General features: G+C 33.8%; 1 protein-coding gene across 3 annotated transcripts; it reads right to left on the bottom strand.

Moving 5' to 3' along the window:
* Nucleotides 1–4,963: 4,963 nt before the first annotated feature.
* LOC133704689 (probable starch synthase 4, chloroplastic/amyloplastic) lies at nucleotides 4,964–15,757 on the bottom strand. 3 transcript variants are annotated; one of them, XM_062129606.1, is made up of 17 exons: nucleotides 15,316–15,757; nucleotides 14,968–15,220; nucleotides 14,803–14,868; nucleotides 14,416–14,497; nucleotides 13,194–14,304; nucleotides 13,049–13,100; nucleotides 11,876–11,998; nucleotides 11,718–11,793; nucleotides 11,455–11,639; nucleotides 11,164–11,358; nucleotides 10,987–11,058; nucleotides 7,783–7,992; nucleotides 6,809–6,934; nucleotides 6,384–6,533; nucleotides 5,942–6,003; nucleotides 5,772–5,847; nucleotides 4,964–5,515 (listed from the first exon to the last, which is right to left on the bottom strand). In XM_062129606.1, exons 1-17 carry the CDS (start codon nucleotides 15,486–15,488, stop codon nucleotides 5,327–5,329), a joined length of 3,201 nt encoding a protein of 1,066 aa, XP_061985590.1. In that variant the 5' UTR covers nucleotides 15,489–15,757; the 3' UTR covers nucleotides 4,964–5,326. The 3 variants fall into 3 exon arrangements, with proteins under 3 accessions (XP_061985590.1, XP_061985598.1, XP_061985607.1); XM_062129614.1 differs by having other exon boundaries at nucleotides 14,968–15,217; XM_062129623.1 differs by lacking the exons at nucleotides 14,416–14,497; nucleotides 15,316–15,757 and having other exon boundaries at nucleotides 13,194–14,366; nucleotides 14,968–15,019.
* Between the last annotated feature and the right edge of the window lie 1,731 nt (nucleotides 15,758–17,488).

Below are 17,488 nucleotides of genomic sequence, written 5' to 3'. Positions count from 1 at the left end.
GTTATGGTCTTGAAAAGTCATGCAAACATGGATTTGACCATTCTTCTTTTTCACCAGAATGATATTTGAAATCCATGTAGGATATTTGACCTCATAAATGAAACCTACTTAGATAAGTTTGTTGACTTCAACCTTAATTTGTGATATGAGTTTAGAATGAAAGCGATGTTGAGCTTATTTTACAAGTCTGGCCCCATTTCTTATTGCTAAATGATAGACTATAACCCTCAAGTCTAAACATAGCATTTCATCATAGGGCCAAGTGAAGATATCTCGACACTCCATAAAAAGTTCCATGTAATCCCCTTTTCCTTTAGATGATAAGTATGCATTAATGAAGTTTATACATGGGTTTCATACATGGGTTTTTAACGGTGCCTAAGTTTACCTCTTTAATTTCATCCATCATAAACTTATTTTTTTATTCAAAGAAAAGCAAAGCCTCCTCAACATCTTCTTCGATGAAAAACTTATCATTATCATCCTCTTTAATTGTGATGTGATTTAAAGTAAGATGTATCATTTACTCTTCTTTCTCTTTATTAGAGGGTTTTGTGATTACTACCATGTATATTTTTTTTCCTCTTAGTATCATCTCAAGACTTACCACCCATTCACATTCCCTTAAACGAAGTTGATTGATGATTGAGTACGTGTTTATCATCTTTTAACTTAGATGATCCAAGTCTTATGAATATTGATATCTGTTTTAGAGTCCTTCCACTCTTTTGGGTCCCAATCCTTTCAAGACTGAAGCATAAGAAATGGTCATACCAAGACAATCCTAAACTAAAGCTCTAAAAGGTGTAGGCTAACTTTGCAATTTGTCATTGACTTTTTTCACACTTATATGTCATGAAGCCTTATTTTAATCTTAAAATGAAATGGTGTAGAAGATTCGTATCCAATACTAGCCCTTGAAGTTTTTCTAGAAGTTTTTTTCTCTCTTTGAGCCTTTTCTAGTGTTTGTTAGAACTTGTTTATCTTCGACTCGAGTCATATAACCATTCTTTACTAATTTATTGATATCTTTACAACTATAACCAGCCCTGAATAAAAGTTTATAAGCATTGAAATCCAAGTTATTTGCTCATTTATTGGAGAGTCTTTCGAGATTCACAACTACTGACTCAATTTGATGAACAAACCCTTCCAATAAAAGTTTTGAGACCTTGGTCAATGCGAGATTAGTAGTTGGCATGGTCATGTTTTTTTAGCTCCTTTATAATCTTCTCTTCATCTTTAGTAAGAGAAGATTGACCCTTATTTCTTGTTGAACTGTGATATATCATAGTATCATGGCTTTACATGATACCTTATTATCGACAAAGTTTTATACTACCTTTTCTTTTCTTTTCTTTTTTGATCAAATGTAAGAAATTTATAGATCAAATGTAAGAAATTTATAGATCAAATGTAACAAAGCTAGCGAACCCGCAAGTCAAATATATACAGATATGAATAGAAAAAAGGGAACAGACTCCCTTAGATGCAAATGAGGCTAGGGGAACAACCTCTCACAGAAGTCAAAGCAAACGTAACTGAAAAAAAATAGAACTAGATAACAGCAACTGCCTAGCCAAAGGCAACAACAGATGAGACAAACAGGTAAATCACCATCAGCCAGCAACCAGCAGAAAAGCCAGGAGCAGAAATGAACACAACAAGACTGAACAGCAAATGGCAATGCACCAGCACAACCAACCAACAACAAGCAGGAGAAGTACCAACACACCCATCAACAACAAGCAAAACTTGACCTCAAAAACCACGAGAAAATAAGCAGGAAACTTCGATTACAAAACTAGGAGCAGGCATGGACACAGCAACAAGGCACCCAACCATTATCCACCAAAATACAATTCACCATCTTTTTTACGAAGTAACCTTTGATAAAAAGAAAAATGGGGCAATTATAGAGTTTTAATTTGAGCAAAAGGTCTTCATCATCAAAGGATATCTTTGTTGTGCATACAATATGATGAAACTTTAGAAAGTCATCATAGCTTTTCTTCATAACTTATTTAGTAGGAATTCTCTCTTCATCAACTTAATAGCAAGCAACGAATACATTTTCCATCCTTTTTAACTCATTTAACATGTACTCATTTAGAGTTATGGGATTTCTTAAGCTTTAAGTTGGCAAAACCTCCTCTCTAACTTGTATGGACTTTCATCACATCTTTCAATGCATCGACTCATCAATTACCTTTTTCTCCATCGATATTTTTATTATAATTAGCTTTATCATTTGCATGTACATCTTCCTTCCTCTTCTATGGGTAACTAAAGTCCATCCTTCATTGTCACAATTCTTATAATAATTAGGCTTCAAGTCGCTAACATGAGGTACAAGGGTTATACATGAAGATTGACTTGATATGGTGAAGCTCATAGGTCAAAGGACACCAAGTTTCATAGGTTCAAAGAAACCAAAACTTATTGTAGGGAGCGATTGGTGTGAACCCAAATTCACCATAGTCATGCTATTGGAAGTTGTTATTTCTTCATAAAAGATGATGTCTCTATTCTCATATAGCCTCATGATCTTATCTTTTAACATAAAACATTTCTCTACAGGGCAAAACATTTCTTTATAGGGTAACTGATTAGATGATGATATTTATAATAATTTAGGTTGTTTACTTGGTTTGCCTTTTGGAGACATTTCATCTCTGGCAACTTGATGAAATTTGGTGCTAGCAAATCTTTTAACATCCTAGATATATCTGAGTCAGGTAATGGATACTCTTTTTTATGCACATCATTACTAAAAACAATTTTATTTTTTTCTTCTTTCTGTCTTGTCTTCTCTATTTCTATTGTTTTCATCTCTTATATTCTGGGACAATAACCAAACACTACCATAGAAACATTTAATAGTTCGATAATTTAAACCATCACTCTAAACCTAAACTTGAAGGTTGAATTTGTGACACTTACAAATCCAAATATAAACATAATAGCATGAGCCAGGTCTTCTCTCATTTAGACGAGCCTATTTAAAATTTCAACATGTATATATCTATTTAGAAATTCACATTTCAATTCCAATATTGACTCACACCCTATCATGTCATACCTAACCCTTTCACCTTATGCTTGATTAACCAACACCACTTCTTTAACTATTAAAAAAAAAATTGGATGTAAATAATTTTTTTCAAAATAATTTTTAAAATCTATTGGTCTCCTCTACTCATATTCCAATAAATTTCGTAAACAAAAGCTTTATAAAACAAAATTTTTGGCCAACTTAGGATTATGATTTATATCTGAGCCAATTTATTATAAGTGGTCAAAAATTAAAATATGATGATTAATCAAGTATAACTTGATTGTAAATAAATTTTAGAAATTGAGGACTAGAATATAATTAATACAGAGGATTACAATTCTAAACCTAGAAACAATCAATGAGTTGATTGAATAAATTTCTAAAATTAGCCTAAAATAATATATGTGATATTATTTAAGAAAATTGATATTTTATCATTTATAGGGTTTTAGGTTTTCTTATAAATAGAAAATTATGTCTTTTATTTCTGAAGGTGAGAAAAGCACAGTATATAAACATTTAAAACACAAAAGAAAAGAGTTCAGCACTCTAAGGTATATTAATCTCTCTCTCATAAAAGGGTTTATGAGATTTCTTACTGATGGTTCATGTAGATTACCGTTAGAGATCGGACACTTGGACGGCTTGTGATTTGCGACAGCCCAGAAGCAAATATTCAAAGCCAAAAAGAATATATGATATTCAGGTAATCTTCACATAAACTCTAAACAACTCTAAATTTATATAACAGGTTCCTTGAAACTCCCGAAAAAAAAAAAATTCTACTATGTGTATGTGTTTCAGAAGAACCAACATTATGTTCATTTGTGATTTCTTTAAACATCGGTAATTCAATTGTTCTTTCTCTTCACCGTTATGTGCTCATTTTGTGATTTCTTTAATCATTTGTGAGTACAGAGTGAATTCATTTAATCATTTTATAAGTAATTCAATTAGTTTCGAGCAATTATGCTTTTTCATTATAAAATAATTTGTGATTATTATTCACTGTACTAACGTGATGTTCTCTGATTCCACGTACATTTTCTTTGTTCTAGTGGATTATTGTTGATTTCAAGAAAACCGGAAAAAATTCTATTAATAAAAGTCTATTGGAAGAATTGTACAAATATTCTATTGGCATATTTTGTTGGAAGAATTTAATGTGAAATTGAGAAATCATTAGTTTTTCATTTTATTGTTAAATGTTTTTTTATAACATTTTATCTGTTCAATTGTTCAATGTAGATTATTATAAAAATCCAACTCGCTGTTAATCAGTTATAAAATTATATTATTCAAGTTTAGGTTCGGTTTTAATTCGAGTCAAGTTGAAATTAGGTTATGAATATCCAAAACCTGATGAGGACAGATTCGAGTATTAAAACCGGGTCAGGTTTGGGTTCAGGTATTCGTTTTATGTTTGGATTCAGGTATGAAAGTATTTGATTCATGGGTATTCGTTGTCTTGTAAGCTGCACACCCAAAAACCATTTCTCCCACTTTTTAGCTGAAAGTGCATCAAAGCTGTCGACCACATCAGCATTGTGGGCAGCAATGTGTCATCTAATCCTTTCCAGTGTGGCCATGGTTACCGGAAAGGGACCATTGAAGAACTTGGCCTACCACCTTGCTGATCCCGTCAACAACTTCGGCCCGGAAAACGAGCTAACAAAGAGAGTTTGTGTTTAGATTGTCGGCTTGTAATGTAAAGAGACCATGATTTGAATCTTGCATGCCAAGAGTGCATAATAATCTGCATGGTCGTTTCAAAAAAGGAAGTCGTTTTCCTCCTAATTTTTTTCTACTATGAAACTTGTACATTTTAGGATCAAGCAGGAGCAAGGCACAGGGATTAACGAGATAATTATGCAAAATGAACAACCAAAGACAACCAGAGCAACATTTACAAATTTTCTTAAAGATAAAACCAGAGCAACGGTGAATTTTCTGATGTGTAGTGTCATATCTCCTATGGTATTGAAGTACAAAGTACAATGAGGGCATATAAGAAAGCCAATTTGATACAGGAACTCAACTTGTATCAACTATAATAGAGGATTATTTTAAGAACATATGAATGTTCTAATCTATATTTTAGAAAAAAAGGAAAAAAAAAAAAAAACCTTGTGTTAGCATCGGAAACTCTCAAGATGTACGTGCTTGTTAGCTGGGTTGCCTCAATTGTAACTCTATAAATCCACACCCCTGAATGAAACTTGACTGAATTGCATCTCCACAGAACTCGTAAATTTGGACTGCCTGTTCTTACAATCCTTGAGCTCGATTTGCTGCCACCCTTGCTCTGGCCACTGACTTCAAGTAAAGTTCTTCATATTGCGATGTTGACAATTCCCAACTGAAATCCATGTTCATGTCCTTCTGAACAAGCTGCTGCCAGACCTCGGTATTGTTTCTATAGTAGTTAAATGCACGATCTAAAGCACTGTTCACTCCCTGAGAAATTATGAAATGCATTAGGAAGCATTATAATAAGAAACAGCCTAAATGAAAGCTTTTACTAAGAGTTGGATAAAAATCCAGAGCGGGGATGGAAAATAAAAAGGTTCATAATGAATTGTAGTTTCATAGAGGCCGGTGAAGCAATGTGGTAGCTGGTGGGAGCATTGAATTGATAGCTCAAAGCCTCACACAGATGCCACATGGAAAGCATGGATGATATACAACTAAATCTGCAGCTCTGGTTATTTACATGTTCATCGGGAGTCGAGAATGTAAAGCCATTCCGAAATTGAGGCGGCACAGTATCATCATCAACATCAAAAACACTGCAGAATTGAAACCAAACGTCAATGCAGTGATGCTCTAACAACCATAATAACATCAGATCGCTGGAATTATGTCAGAAATCAAGTACCCTACCTGTCATTTAGACCACCAGTTTTTCTTACAATTGGTATGGAACCATATCTCATTGCTATCATCTGCAAAAGGAAAAAAAAAAGTACATGAAGAAAAAGTTCAGGTGTCAGCAATTAGATATGATAGTAATATGACCAAAGGGCTCTGTTATGTAGCCAGAAGCCTACTCAACCAAAAAAAAAAACATATCAACATTTTGGTTTGCATACATATATACATTTATGAAAGAAAAGGTGAAGCCATTTTGTTGTAAAATTAATAATTAGTCGTCCACAGTCCAAAGCACAAAATTTACAAATTAGCTCATGTTTGCCAGATTTGAGACATTTTTTATAGGTTATATCGATATTTTCATGAAATATCATTCAATTAAAAATTTAAACAAATGCACTCTGGCTCTTCGCCTTCCCTAAAAAATTAAGGGAAAGGGTGTTGATCATACCTGTGTGAGGCCACAAGGCTCAAAAATCGATGGAATGATAAAAATGTCAGATGCCGCAAAAATGGAATGGGAGAGAGATTCATCATACTTCAATATCAGCCGAATGTGATGATGACTCTCAAAATGGTTAGCAATACCCTCAAATTCCCTCTGCAAAATAAAAGAGAGAAATAAAATGTTAATTAGTAAATAGAATAAGAGAACGTAGAATAGAGAAAGGATATGGAAAGAATGATCAAAACTAATGTTTCAGTGTCCATAAAGGGCATTGTAATCCCAAAATTCTCAAAAGCCCAGCTAGATAAAGACATTTATCTTTATAGCATTATGTTTTGAGGATGCATTGCAGATGTGTCCAATATAACGTGCAAAATTTTGGAAGGTACCAGTGAATTCATAGCAAAAAAGAAAAAACAGAGCATTACCTGAATATGTGCAACTGGGCTTGAACCAAGAAGTACAAATTGTCCTCCCAGCTCCAGTGTTCGGTATATTGCATGTCTAATAAGATGCACACCTTTCTGTGGCACCAATCGTGTTATGCAGCCTACCTATTCAAAGAATAATGGAAGAATTTTAACAAGCTAAGTTGCATCATTATAAAGTAATGATATAAGTATTCAGAATGTTCCCACGTGCAATATGATGGCATTATGAACTATGTCATTCCCTCGATATGCTAGACTAAGAATATCCCTCCCAAATCTACCCCCATATGATCTCGGGTACTCTGGAGATAAAAGAATGCTCATGATATTCCAATGCAGACTACTTCACACAAGATAACGAATGTGGAGCCCATTTGATACAAGATCAAACTTGATTTTACTTCCAATATACATTGAGATGAAACGCCAGGAAGTAAAATTACAGGCTAATCCTAAAGTTTATAGTTAAAGATGGCACTGCTCATCATAGTATGATCAACTACCCCAAATAAAACAATATAAATGGGAGGGAAAAAAAAACTGGAGTTCCATGCAGAGTGTTAAGTGAAGGATTTAACAAAGAAACTAAGATGTTTCTCAAAAAGGAAAAATAATGAAATCTTCCAACCCAAAGGGGTTTAATTAACCATCCTGGTCATCTTTCACCAGAGATAATCTGATTTTTCATAGTTGCTAACCCACTAAAAAAATAACCATGGGATAGAACATCTTTAGAGGAAGTTTGTGGTTGTCAAAATTTACTCTCAAACATATAGCCCATGTTCCATGTACCCTAGGTGATACACAGTACACTAACAGTACCAACAAGGGAGGCGATCCATATAACCTGGTCATACATTGAGGTAATATCGATGGAAAAGTGTTGAAATCTGATAGCAATAGGTGGATTGAAATCAAATACTTTCAAAAGAGAAGGAAAGGCGATACAATGCTTCTACAGTAAAGATTACCATTGGTTGCCTGACATCTGCATTAGAGAGCCCAAGAAATTTTCTTAAAGCTATTTTGTTTTCAGTTTTCCCTTGAAGATCATTAACATTGTACTGGACTTTGAGAGAAGTATCAGTAGCAGGATTCCATGCATCAGTATCAATTCCGTTAAGAATTCCAACGAACTTCTTGGAGTGAAAACTAAGAGTCGAATGGAGACCTTTCCCACCCTGTACAAGACAAGTTAGAGTTGTAAGTAAAGCCTTCAACAAAACACAACAACTGTGAGAAATTTTCAATAATAAAAAAATAAAACATTAAAACATTTGATTTTACTTATCCAAGAAAAAGAAAAGAAACATTTGCTTCAAACAGACTGGCAAACCATATCATACCCCATATCATTAGGCTTTATTCCAAAATAGAAACCATGGTGAGAAACAAGCTCATTAATTTATGTCTTCACACACTCATTAGGCTTTATTCCAAAATAGAAAAAAACAAACTCATTAATTTATGTCTTCACACAGCTCAGATGAAGCAGCTTAGGCAGACCTGAAAATAAATTGGGAAGATGCTAGAAACTGGGATATTGTATTTCACAACAATATGGATATTTTTCATCAGAAAGACAGTAACTCATGAGGATTTCCATTTCCCTCCTTGGACCCTATCAGTTTAAAAATTCCTTCCATACATGCATGGATGCATGTGTAAAATAAGTAAATTCTTATCAGCAAAAATTAAGACCAAAAACAATACTTTTCTTTTTTATCTTTTAGTGTCCAGAATTAGAAGAATTTCCAATTTCTGAGCTATGAAAGAACAATAAGGCTATTGAAGCACAAAGATTTTATGATCGTCAAAAAAAAAACGGTTTTGGCTGGTTCCAGAAGGCACTACCACATTACCTTGCACCCATTATTCTGCTTAAAAAGCTTAAGTTATGGAACATAACTTGTGTTGTGATTTTATAGGGAAAGCTTCGACTGGGTGTATAAAGACCCCCTCCCCCTCTCTCCCTTCCACACCTCGCTCCTCTCCAAAATACTCCCTCCTTTCCCTTCCACATGCTCCCAAGTCTGAAGTGAGAAGTTTAAAGCTCCATCTTGTCTTATTTTCTCCAATGGGAGATTGCTTGGCAGAGGATTCTAATTGATGATAATTTACAATAGAGATGAGAGGTCATGATCAATAGGTACTTCAGTGTCAAGTTGTCACTGAACCTATGAAACCATTTAGTTCAAATTGTGAATGGGCTTAAAGCTCTATGGAAGTTTTTTATGGAGAAGTGGCCTTCTATGCATAATGATAGATTCAGAAATTGCATGTGTTTTATGAAGGGTAAGGATATAAATCAGATTCTTTCCATTAGTATTTTTGGTTCCTTTTGAAAGGAAAAAAGAATTTGAGAAAACAATCCTCTCTCACCTCTTTGAATTAAAAGTCAAGTCGTTGGTATATGGGCAGTCGGAAAAGGACTTGTAAAAGTTGTTCATTATTTATTTTTTGTACTTAGTGCCCAAATAGGTAAAGTGAACTTAGGAGGCAATCTATCTTCAAGTGAGCGTTTAATTTGTATCAAGAAGATCGTAAGCACCCTGCTTTTCAAGATGTCTTGCCCAATCTTATCAGGCCATCCAGCACAAATGCAAATCTACTGAAAAAGATCTTTTTGAAAGAAAAGAAAAGAAATGAAAGAAAGTTTCAATATAGTTAGAAAAGCTCCATCAAGTGAACATGGCAAAATGTGTAATATCATTTTTATAAAGTTAGTTATTAGAAAGTTTTCCTTCCAACAGAAAATCAGGACATGGACTATGGGAAACAGACTATCCCAAAAATATTTGAACTATGAAAGTTTGGAGAAAATGTAAGAATCCATAATTATATATAAAAGCAAAAGGGCTATAATAACTTGTGCTTGACGATACCATAATATAATACTAATATTGTAACATACTACAGTAAAAATATGTAAATCCAATCCCAATCTAATTAAGAAAAGGACTGTTTAAAATGAAATTGAAATTCGATTTCTCTTTTTATTTTTTAAAAAACATGAAACTTTTTCATATGATATAAAAAATGTCATTTCAATTTCTAACTATACTAACAATAAATTAGTGCAATTTTTTTAATGATTATTATTTCTAAGAGTTGTTATTCTAACCATCAAGGATTCAAAGTAATTCAATTTTGTGTTTTAAGAATCCAACAAACTAATTCAATTATACCTTATCAAACTTGATATGAAAATCAAACATATATAACTATTCAAACTTATTTCGTTATAAAAATTCAAAATACTCTATTGGAGGCTATAAAAAATTTGCTATAAAATAGTTGAATAATACATGTAAGAAGCACATGCCAAAAAAAATAGTTCCACTAAAATAGCGTGACAAGTCATTTCACATTGCACGCAGCATTATGAAGATTCAGCTCCATAAGATTTGGGACACCACTATAATAAACATAATAAAAAGAAGGCTGTTCAGTTCTATGAAATAAAGCACATACCATTGACAATGGCATAAATGAAAAGACCATGCATTTGATGTTTCAATAGTAATGGCAAACCCTAGAGAACTTGTTGTGGTTGTGGGTGACAAAAGGATGGTGATGGTGGTGTGTAGATGGAGGAGAAAATACACAAAGCCAAACAATGTTCTACTCTTATTTTTCTTTAAAGGAATCTCATATCCACGTGAAAAATAATTGCCATGCTGGATCAAAACAAGACTAAGAAATTCCAAATTATCCATTCCTCATGTTCATTGTAGCGCTTCTTAAAGAATGACCAAATTGAACCCAATTTTGATTGAGTTTGGATGAAACTGACAAAATAGGGTGGTGCCTGTATACTTCACTATAAGCTGGTAGGATAAACATGTATCCGCTTTTTAGCAGATTATATTATTCTTTCTAAGCTTTACAGCCACATGCTACTTGGATCAATTGCAAATAAACCAAAAAACACGTCCAGACATCCTTCAAAAATTTCTTGTGAATATTGCCACACCTATAGGAATTTGGAACTTTTCTTGCTAAAACATAATAACCAAAATATTTTAACTTAAATTGTACACTGCAAAATAACTTGCAAGATTATTTATGTACTTGTTTAAGAGTCTAATATAACTTGCAAGTTTATTTATGTACCTTTTAAGAACTCTAATCAAATGTATGAAACAGAATATAACAGATCACAATGCCCATACCTCAGCAGTCCGCACCTCTTGTGCATAGGTAGGTGATACTGTTGTCACAATGTTTGAGAATACCACTGCACCCTGAACAAGAGAAAAATGTGAGAATAGAAGGGTGATAGCTTAACAGGATTGACCCTGTAATGTGCAGAGTAAAATAAATTAAACTTGAATAAAGAATTGTGATACCTTGACAGGATTGACCCTATCATGTGCAGAGTTGTCTTGCATTCGATCTGGTCTATTCAGCTGATGGACATCAAGTCCACAAGATGCCAATTCTGATGCAGGTGCAGTCCCTTGGTACTCAAAGTTGTGGCATGTAAAACATATTCTGGCTGAATTCAACCCTTTTGGGGCATATAAATCCCAATAGAGTGGTGCCTGAAATGGCAGTAAGAGAGAGATTATTGTTGTGAATTCTGATCAGGTGCTGTAAAAGAACAGTAATCTGTGATGAAAAAATTGGATAGATCATACAACAAAAGCTGTCTGCCAGTCGTGACAATGAATTATATCTGGTTTTTTGCCAGATTGAAGAAGTAACTCAAGTGCTGCACGGCTGAAAAATGAAAAACGTCTGAAATCATCATGCTCTCCATAAAATTGTCCTCTCCAAAAGAACTTCTCAGGGTGCTGAGGCTCAATAAAGTAAACTGGGAGACCTGCACGATCAAAACTGATATTGAAATGCAACACTAAAGTTCATGCCACAGCACAAACCAAACCAATACAATCCAAACCTTCAACTGTTCCAACCCATATTTTATTTTTGTATAATTTGCCATCAAAATATGATTCCACCACCACATCTAGGACCTGCACAGGGAATCAATTATCAAAACCGTTGTAAACATTATTAAGATATACCAGTTACCTAAGCAAATATTTTTTAACATACCCTCAAGTTGTGAATCCGATCATATTGCATGCAATCATATTTAGGCAGAACAATCTCCACAAGGTGTCCTCTCTTTTGTAGTGCTTTACATAGACCAGTCACGACGTCTCCCAAACCACCAACCTGTAAAACATAAGTAAATGAATTATGTAAATAAAGCAAGAAAATAACAGTAATAACAAGACTACAACAAGTAGCATACCAACATAAGAGAAGAAAAGCAAAGGCGACCACAACAAGAAAAACTAATAACTTTCAATAATCTAGAACCAATATCCAATTTTGTGCAGGATAATGTTATGGTACAACTGCATCATTTGAAGGAAACTGCATATTACATTAAAAAAAAATACCAAAAAGGTGAAAATCATCACCACAGAAACACGTTTTTTTAATTGAGTGCTCAGAAATCATGTCGCAGCTATTTGAGACTTCAAGGGAGTATTGATGAGATATTGATACCAGGACACAGAAGAAGTCTATGAAGTGTCTTGCAGGTATCAGGTATGTAAGATTCATTTGATCGTTAAAAGTGAAATAGAAAAAAGGGAAAGTTAATTAGAGGACCTCCTCACAAGATTTTCTCCCCTTTTCTTCCCAAGCCAAAAAATCTTGTCCAGGAAACTCTACCAATCAGTACCAACTATCTAACTTATCAGGTGATCTAATGATATGAAAACTGAAGACCTTAATTTAGCATGTTATAGTTATTGATTCATACAATAGATATGAAACTATCCGTGTGATAATAAATACTTCAAAGGTTGATCACCTTGCCAACCTGTAAATGAAAACTGGAGTCAATTACTGTGAGAAGAAGGTCATGCTATCAATCAGAATTGTGAAATTTTTCCCAGCTTGTCAGAAACAAGCATGTTTTTTTACTTTGAATGGCCAGTTGCAATAAATGATTGGAATTTGCAGCTAAAAGGGACAACACAACATGGCCAATATTACATGGGAATATACAAAAAACATATACTGAAAGAGGTCATCTAAGTTATATTTCCCTGAAAGACATATCATGTAATGTATAGCATATTCATCTGAGAAAAATATATATGCATGTATTTCTGAAGGTGTCCAGAATACATCACATGAGATTGACAAGCTGCTAAGAAATTAGCAATCCTAAAACAAAGTGATTGACTGAAACATATAAGTTAAGCTCACCTTGGCAACTGGTGCCATCTCTGCTGCAATATGAATGATAGATAATCCAGAACTGAAGATCAAGGAAAGGGAAAATCAGATAGTAAAGAGATAATCGAATAGTAACGGGTAATTCCCAAAAACATTCCTACTTAAAAATTGTTACCTTTTGGGTGATGATGTCAGCTTGAGAAACCTAGACACAGCTTCACGTTCATTCTTTTCTCTGCTTTCCATGTATGCCTCGCAAATACGCCCATCTCTCTTCCATACCATTTCTCTCAAAAGCTTTGCATCATCTGTAGATATTTTCTTCTCGAGCAGCCAACCATCAATTATGAGCAGTAAATGACTCCAAAATTCCCAGGGCATATCATCTATAGGTTCATCCAGTGCCCTTTTATTGCTTTCCTCTTTCAAACTCTTGAGTGTATCTTGAAATTCTTGTACAGAATCTTGATACAATCGGACATAAGAATGTATCTCTTCATCAGACCTCTGGAGGTGCTCCTCCAATAGTTTCATCTTTTGCTGCATTAGTTCATTATATTGCTGCAACTTTTCTGATGATAGCTTATAAACAACGGCTTCTTCCAGGGATTCTTCCAATTTATCAACCTTCTTTCGGAGATCCTGGTTTTGCTGCAACACAAGAATAGCCTGATCTGCTCGCTTGGTTGCCTTATCTAGCAGTGCTTGCAAAGTATCCACCTTCTCCCATAAGTCCTTGCATTCAACTTTTAGACTAGATAATTTTGAAACATCTTCCTCAGAAGCTATTAGTTTGGACTCCAGGTCTTGCAGAGAAGACTTCATCAAAGAGTGTTGCTTCACCAGTATTGCAACACGTTCATCGGTATTCTTGACATTACTAAGCTCTTCCCTGAGTGCTTCTATATCATTTTTCAGAGACATATTCTCCGACCTCAATAAACTAAGCTCCTCACTAAGAGAATGAACACTGCTATTCTGAAGTAGAGTGTTATTCTGAAGTAGAGGGGCTTCCTTATTAAAAAAATTGTTTTGGCTCTCATACAGATCAAACACACTTCTCTCAGTAGCACCCCTCTGAGCTAGTTCATTCCTTAGTTTCTCCAACTGGGCTTCCAGGAGTTCCACACGTATCTTTTCTTGAGCGGCAACCTTCATCTTAGCATCATTTTCTGCCAATCTCATCTCCAAAACATTAATTTCTCCTTGCAACTTGTCCTTCTCATGAAAAATTCTTTCAAGGTCATCAAGCGCAAAAACCCGAGCTTTGTTGAGAAGAAGAGTATCTAACATACACATGTTACCAATGAATATAAACGCATGCCCTCCTTACTTGGAAGTGTTGAAACTACAAGCATTGAGGAAGATAAATCAAGAATAGAAGAGAGTCATCCTACTTTTCTCAGCATTTCTTATCATGCCTATCAAATCTTCAATTTGAATACTTGAAAGTTGCTCTCCGCCGCCCATGTTTACGGCCTGGGGGGTAGAAGATAGATTATTTAATTTTTTTGAAATAAGCCATTGTCTCTCATTCAAGTAAATCCAAAACAAGAAAAGTAAAACTAAATTGAGGAACAAATTTGAAATCATAGACTTAATGTGAATTAGACACTTGAATAATCATCCAGACAGTAATGGACCAAAACTCAAGCAACAGAGTTCCAGCATGGATATCCAAAAGTGCATGGAAGCCCCAGTCACTTAAAAAATATAAACTACATAGCCTAAGAACAGATTGTGAAATACTTTATTTTTTTAAGGAGCATGGTAAAAAGGAATACCAATTGTTTCATTTGATCAGATGCACTTGAATGCTTCTCATCCTCCTCTATGTTAACATCAATAGCCTGAGAGAAACCAAATTTAAAAAAAAAAAATTAAGCTATATTACACCGAAGCACAAAAACAAATTTGCTAATACGATTGCATAAGTAGAGAAAGAAGACCAAAGATTTGGCTTCTTGGGACACGGTAAGACGTTGTGGATTTTGTGCATCAGTGAGTTGCTCAATCCGCTCCACATCTACACTGGTACTAGTTTCCGAATCTAAGAGTACGCTAGCGCCAGTAACATCATTTGGTACAGCACTAAACACCGTAGGAGGGGGTTGAGGTTGTGGTTGTGGTTGTGGTTGATGACTCTCGGAATCCTCTGTAGAAGAAGATTTCTTCATTTGTCTACGCTTATACTGCGAGCTTCTATCATTCAGCCATGCATCAAATTATTGAAATCAAATTAATAATAAAAACCTAACAGTAAAATTAAAAACCTAATTGAGAAGCGTAGTACGTACCTCGAGTTGCGATTCCGTATTCTGAAAGAGGATGATGAGAGTAATCGATGACAAGGCAACAAGAATCGAACATTTGTGTGCTTGGGATCATTAGTGGTAGTAGTAATAGCATTGCAATTTAAAGCAGTAGCATGGCGATGGCTCAGAAAACAAGTTGATAGTTTCGTTGCCATTCTGTGCAGAAGAAATTAACAAGGTTATTTATTTACAATTAGCAGCAGAGTTTTTAGTTTAGTGTACGGACTCTACTCATTATCCGTTGCTTGGCTGGGCTGGTTTCTGGAGTTTTCGAATCTTTTTTTGTTTGTTGTTGAAGGAAAGGAGGAAGATGGATGCGTCAAGGTGACTGGAAGTGTTGAGGGATGCTTGTGATTTCCCACAAAAAGGGAAGGGAAGCTGTGCATTTTTTTCTTTTTCTTTTTCTTTTTCTTTTCTGTTTTACTATTATTATTATTATGGGGATTATCTTCATCGAACGGTGGAGGTTGTGGGTCCTTTGAGTGACAGTGGGGGTACCATTTTTTATCCTCTTTTTCAGGTGGTGGTCTTCGCTTCTTGCATTCATTTCATGAATTTAAATACGATATTTTAGTTCGGGGCGGTGCTCCGGATTCCGGTCCGTTTATATTTTTTAGATTTTTTTAAAATTTTCTTTTTAATTTTAAATTAAATTTTTTTTTGTATTTATAGGTAGTTTTGATGTGTTTTTATTAAAAATAAATTTTAAAAAATTAAAATATATTATTTTAATATATTTTCAATCAAAAATTATTAATTTAAATACATGATATTTAAAATATCATCTTAAAAACAAAATATTATTACTTTCAAACTAAATACAAGCCATATCAATATCCAACATGCTAGAAAAACAAATCTTAAGCCCACAAGATTCAAAACTGATAACCTCCCTGAATCCATGTTTCATCTCCATTGTCAAATTATTTACGTTCAAAATAAATAAATTTGACATTGCAGGGAACAGTAAGGATAGAAGAAGGTGAAAATAAATTATTTTCCTAATAAAAACAAGTTATCAAGCCAGCCACTTTCTTGAAATGTTAATTTGTAGTATAATATAAACATTAACTTCCTAGAAAAGAGAAGCAATACCATAGGATTCATTATATATATTGATTGGACCAATTATAAAGATAAGAGTCAAAAGGATCAAAGAGGTATTTAATTGGTTGGGTCGAGCAAGTTTCAAGAATTCTTTTTAAGATGACATCAAGCATGAAATTGAGTTTAAAGGAGAATCAAGTGTTGATCAATATGATTCAAGCAAGAGATATAGATGTTTAACATGTATGTATTAGAGCTTTTATGCACAACTATATATTAATGGTTATAACTTTCAATCCGACTAAAAAATTGGATCGGACTAAAATTTTATCATAATATTTTAAAGACCTTGTTTTCTATAAAGTTAAAATTTCATAGCAATTAGAAATCAAAAAGGTATTCTGATAAGGTTTAAAAGTTACTATACGGATTGGACTTTGTTTTTTAAAGTGCTCTTGAGTTAGTTTAGATTTGGGTTTTAGTTTCAACTCAGTTTTTCACTGGAGTTTATTTTGTTAAACTATAGATACCTTTTTTAGTTTGCAAGCTGTCATAACTCATTGATTATTTAGAAATAAACTTGTGAGAGAGAGATTGCTCTTACTTTTAGCTTTTTATAGAACTTTCGGAAGTTATCAAGATTTCTTCTTTGTAACATTCATCCTTATTCCTTTGGTTCTTTGTTCATTATAATCAACAGGTCAGGGTTTTCATCCAATAACTAGGGTTTTTAGTTCAAGTAATCATTTGGTCAAGTCCTTTTTAACTTAATTTTAGTTTTTTTGGATTGTGTTCAATCTTGATTATAGGTTATAGGGTTCTTACCCTCTAAGTTCGCATCAGTTGGTATTAGAGCTATGCTCTAAAACCAAGTTCATTATCTTTAATTTCTTGTTTTGTTCTTTTTTTTGTTATCATTTTCTTTTTGTTTCAAGCTTACAGCTTAGATAATTATTCCTTACATCAAGATTGATATTTCTGTTTGGTAATCAATTCTTATTCTTATTCTTTAAAGTCAGCATGTTCTTAAATTAGGGATTTTCTACATTACTAATTTATGATCTCTTTAAAAAAAAAATGTGAGATTTAATATACAAGATTTACGATT

This window comes from Populus nigra, chromosome 1 (assembly GCF_951802175.1).
Source record: "Populus nigra chromosome 1, ddPopNigr1.1, whole genome shotgun sequence".
In the NCBI taxonomy this organism is placed as follows: domain Eukaryota; kingdom Viridiplantae; phylum Streptophyta; class Magnoliopsida; order Malpighiales; family Salicaceae; genus Populus; species Populus nigra.
Note: the sequence above shows the minus strand (reverse complement) of the source record. Positions and strands in the feature narration are given on the sequence as shown.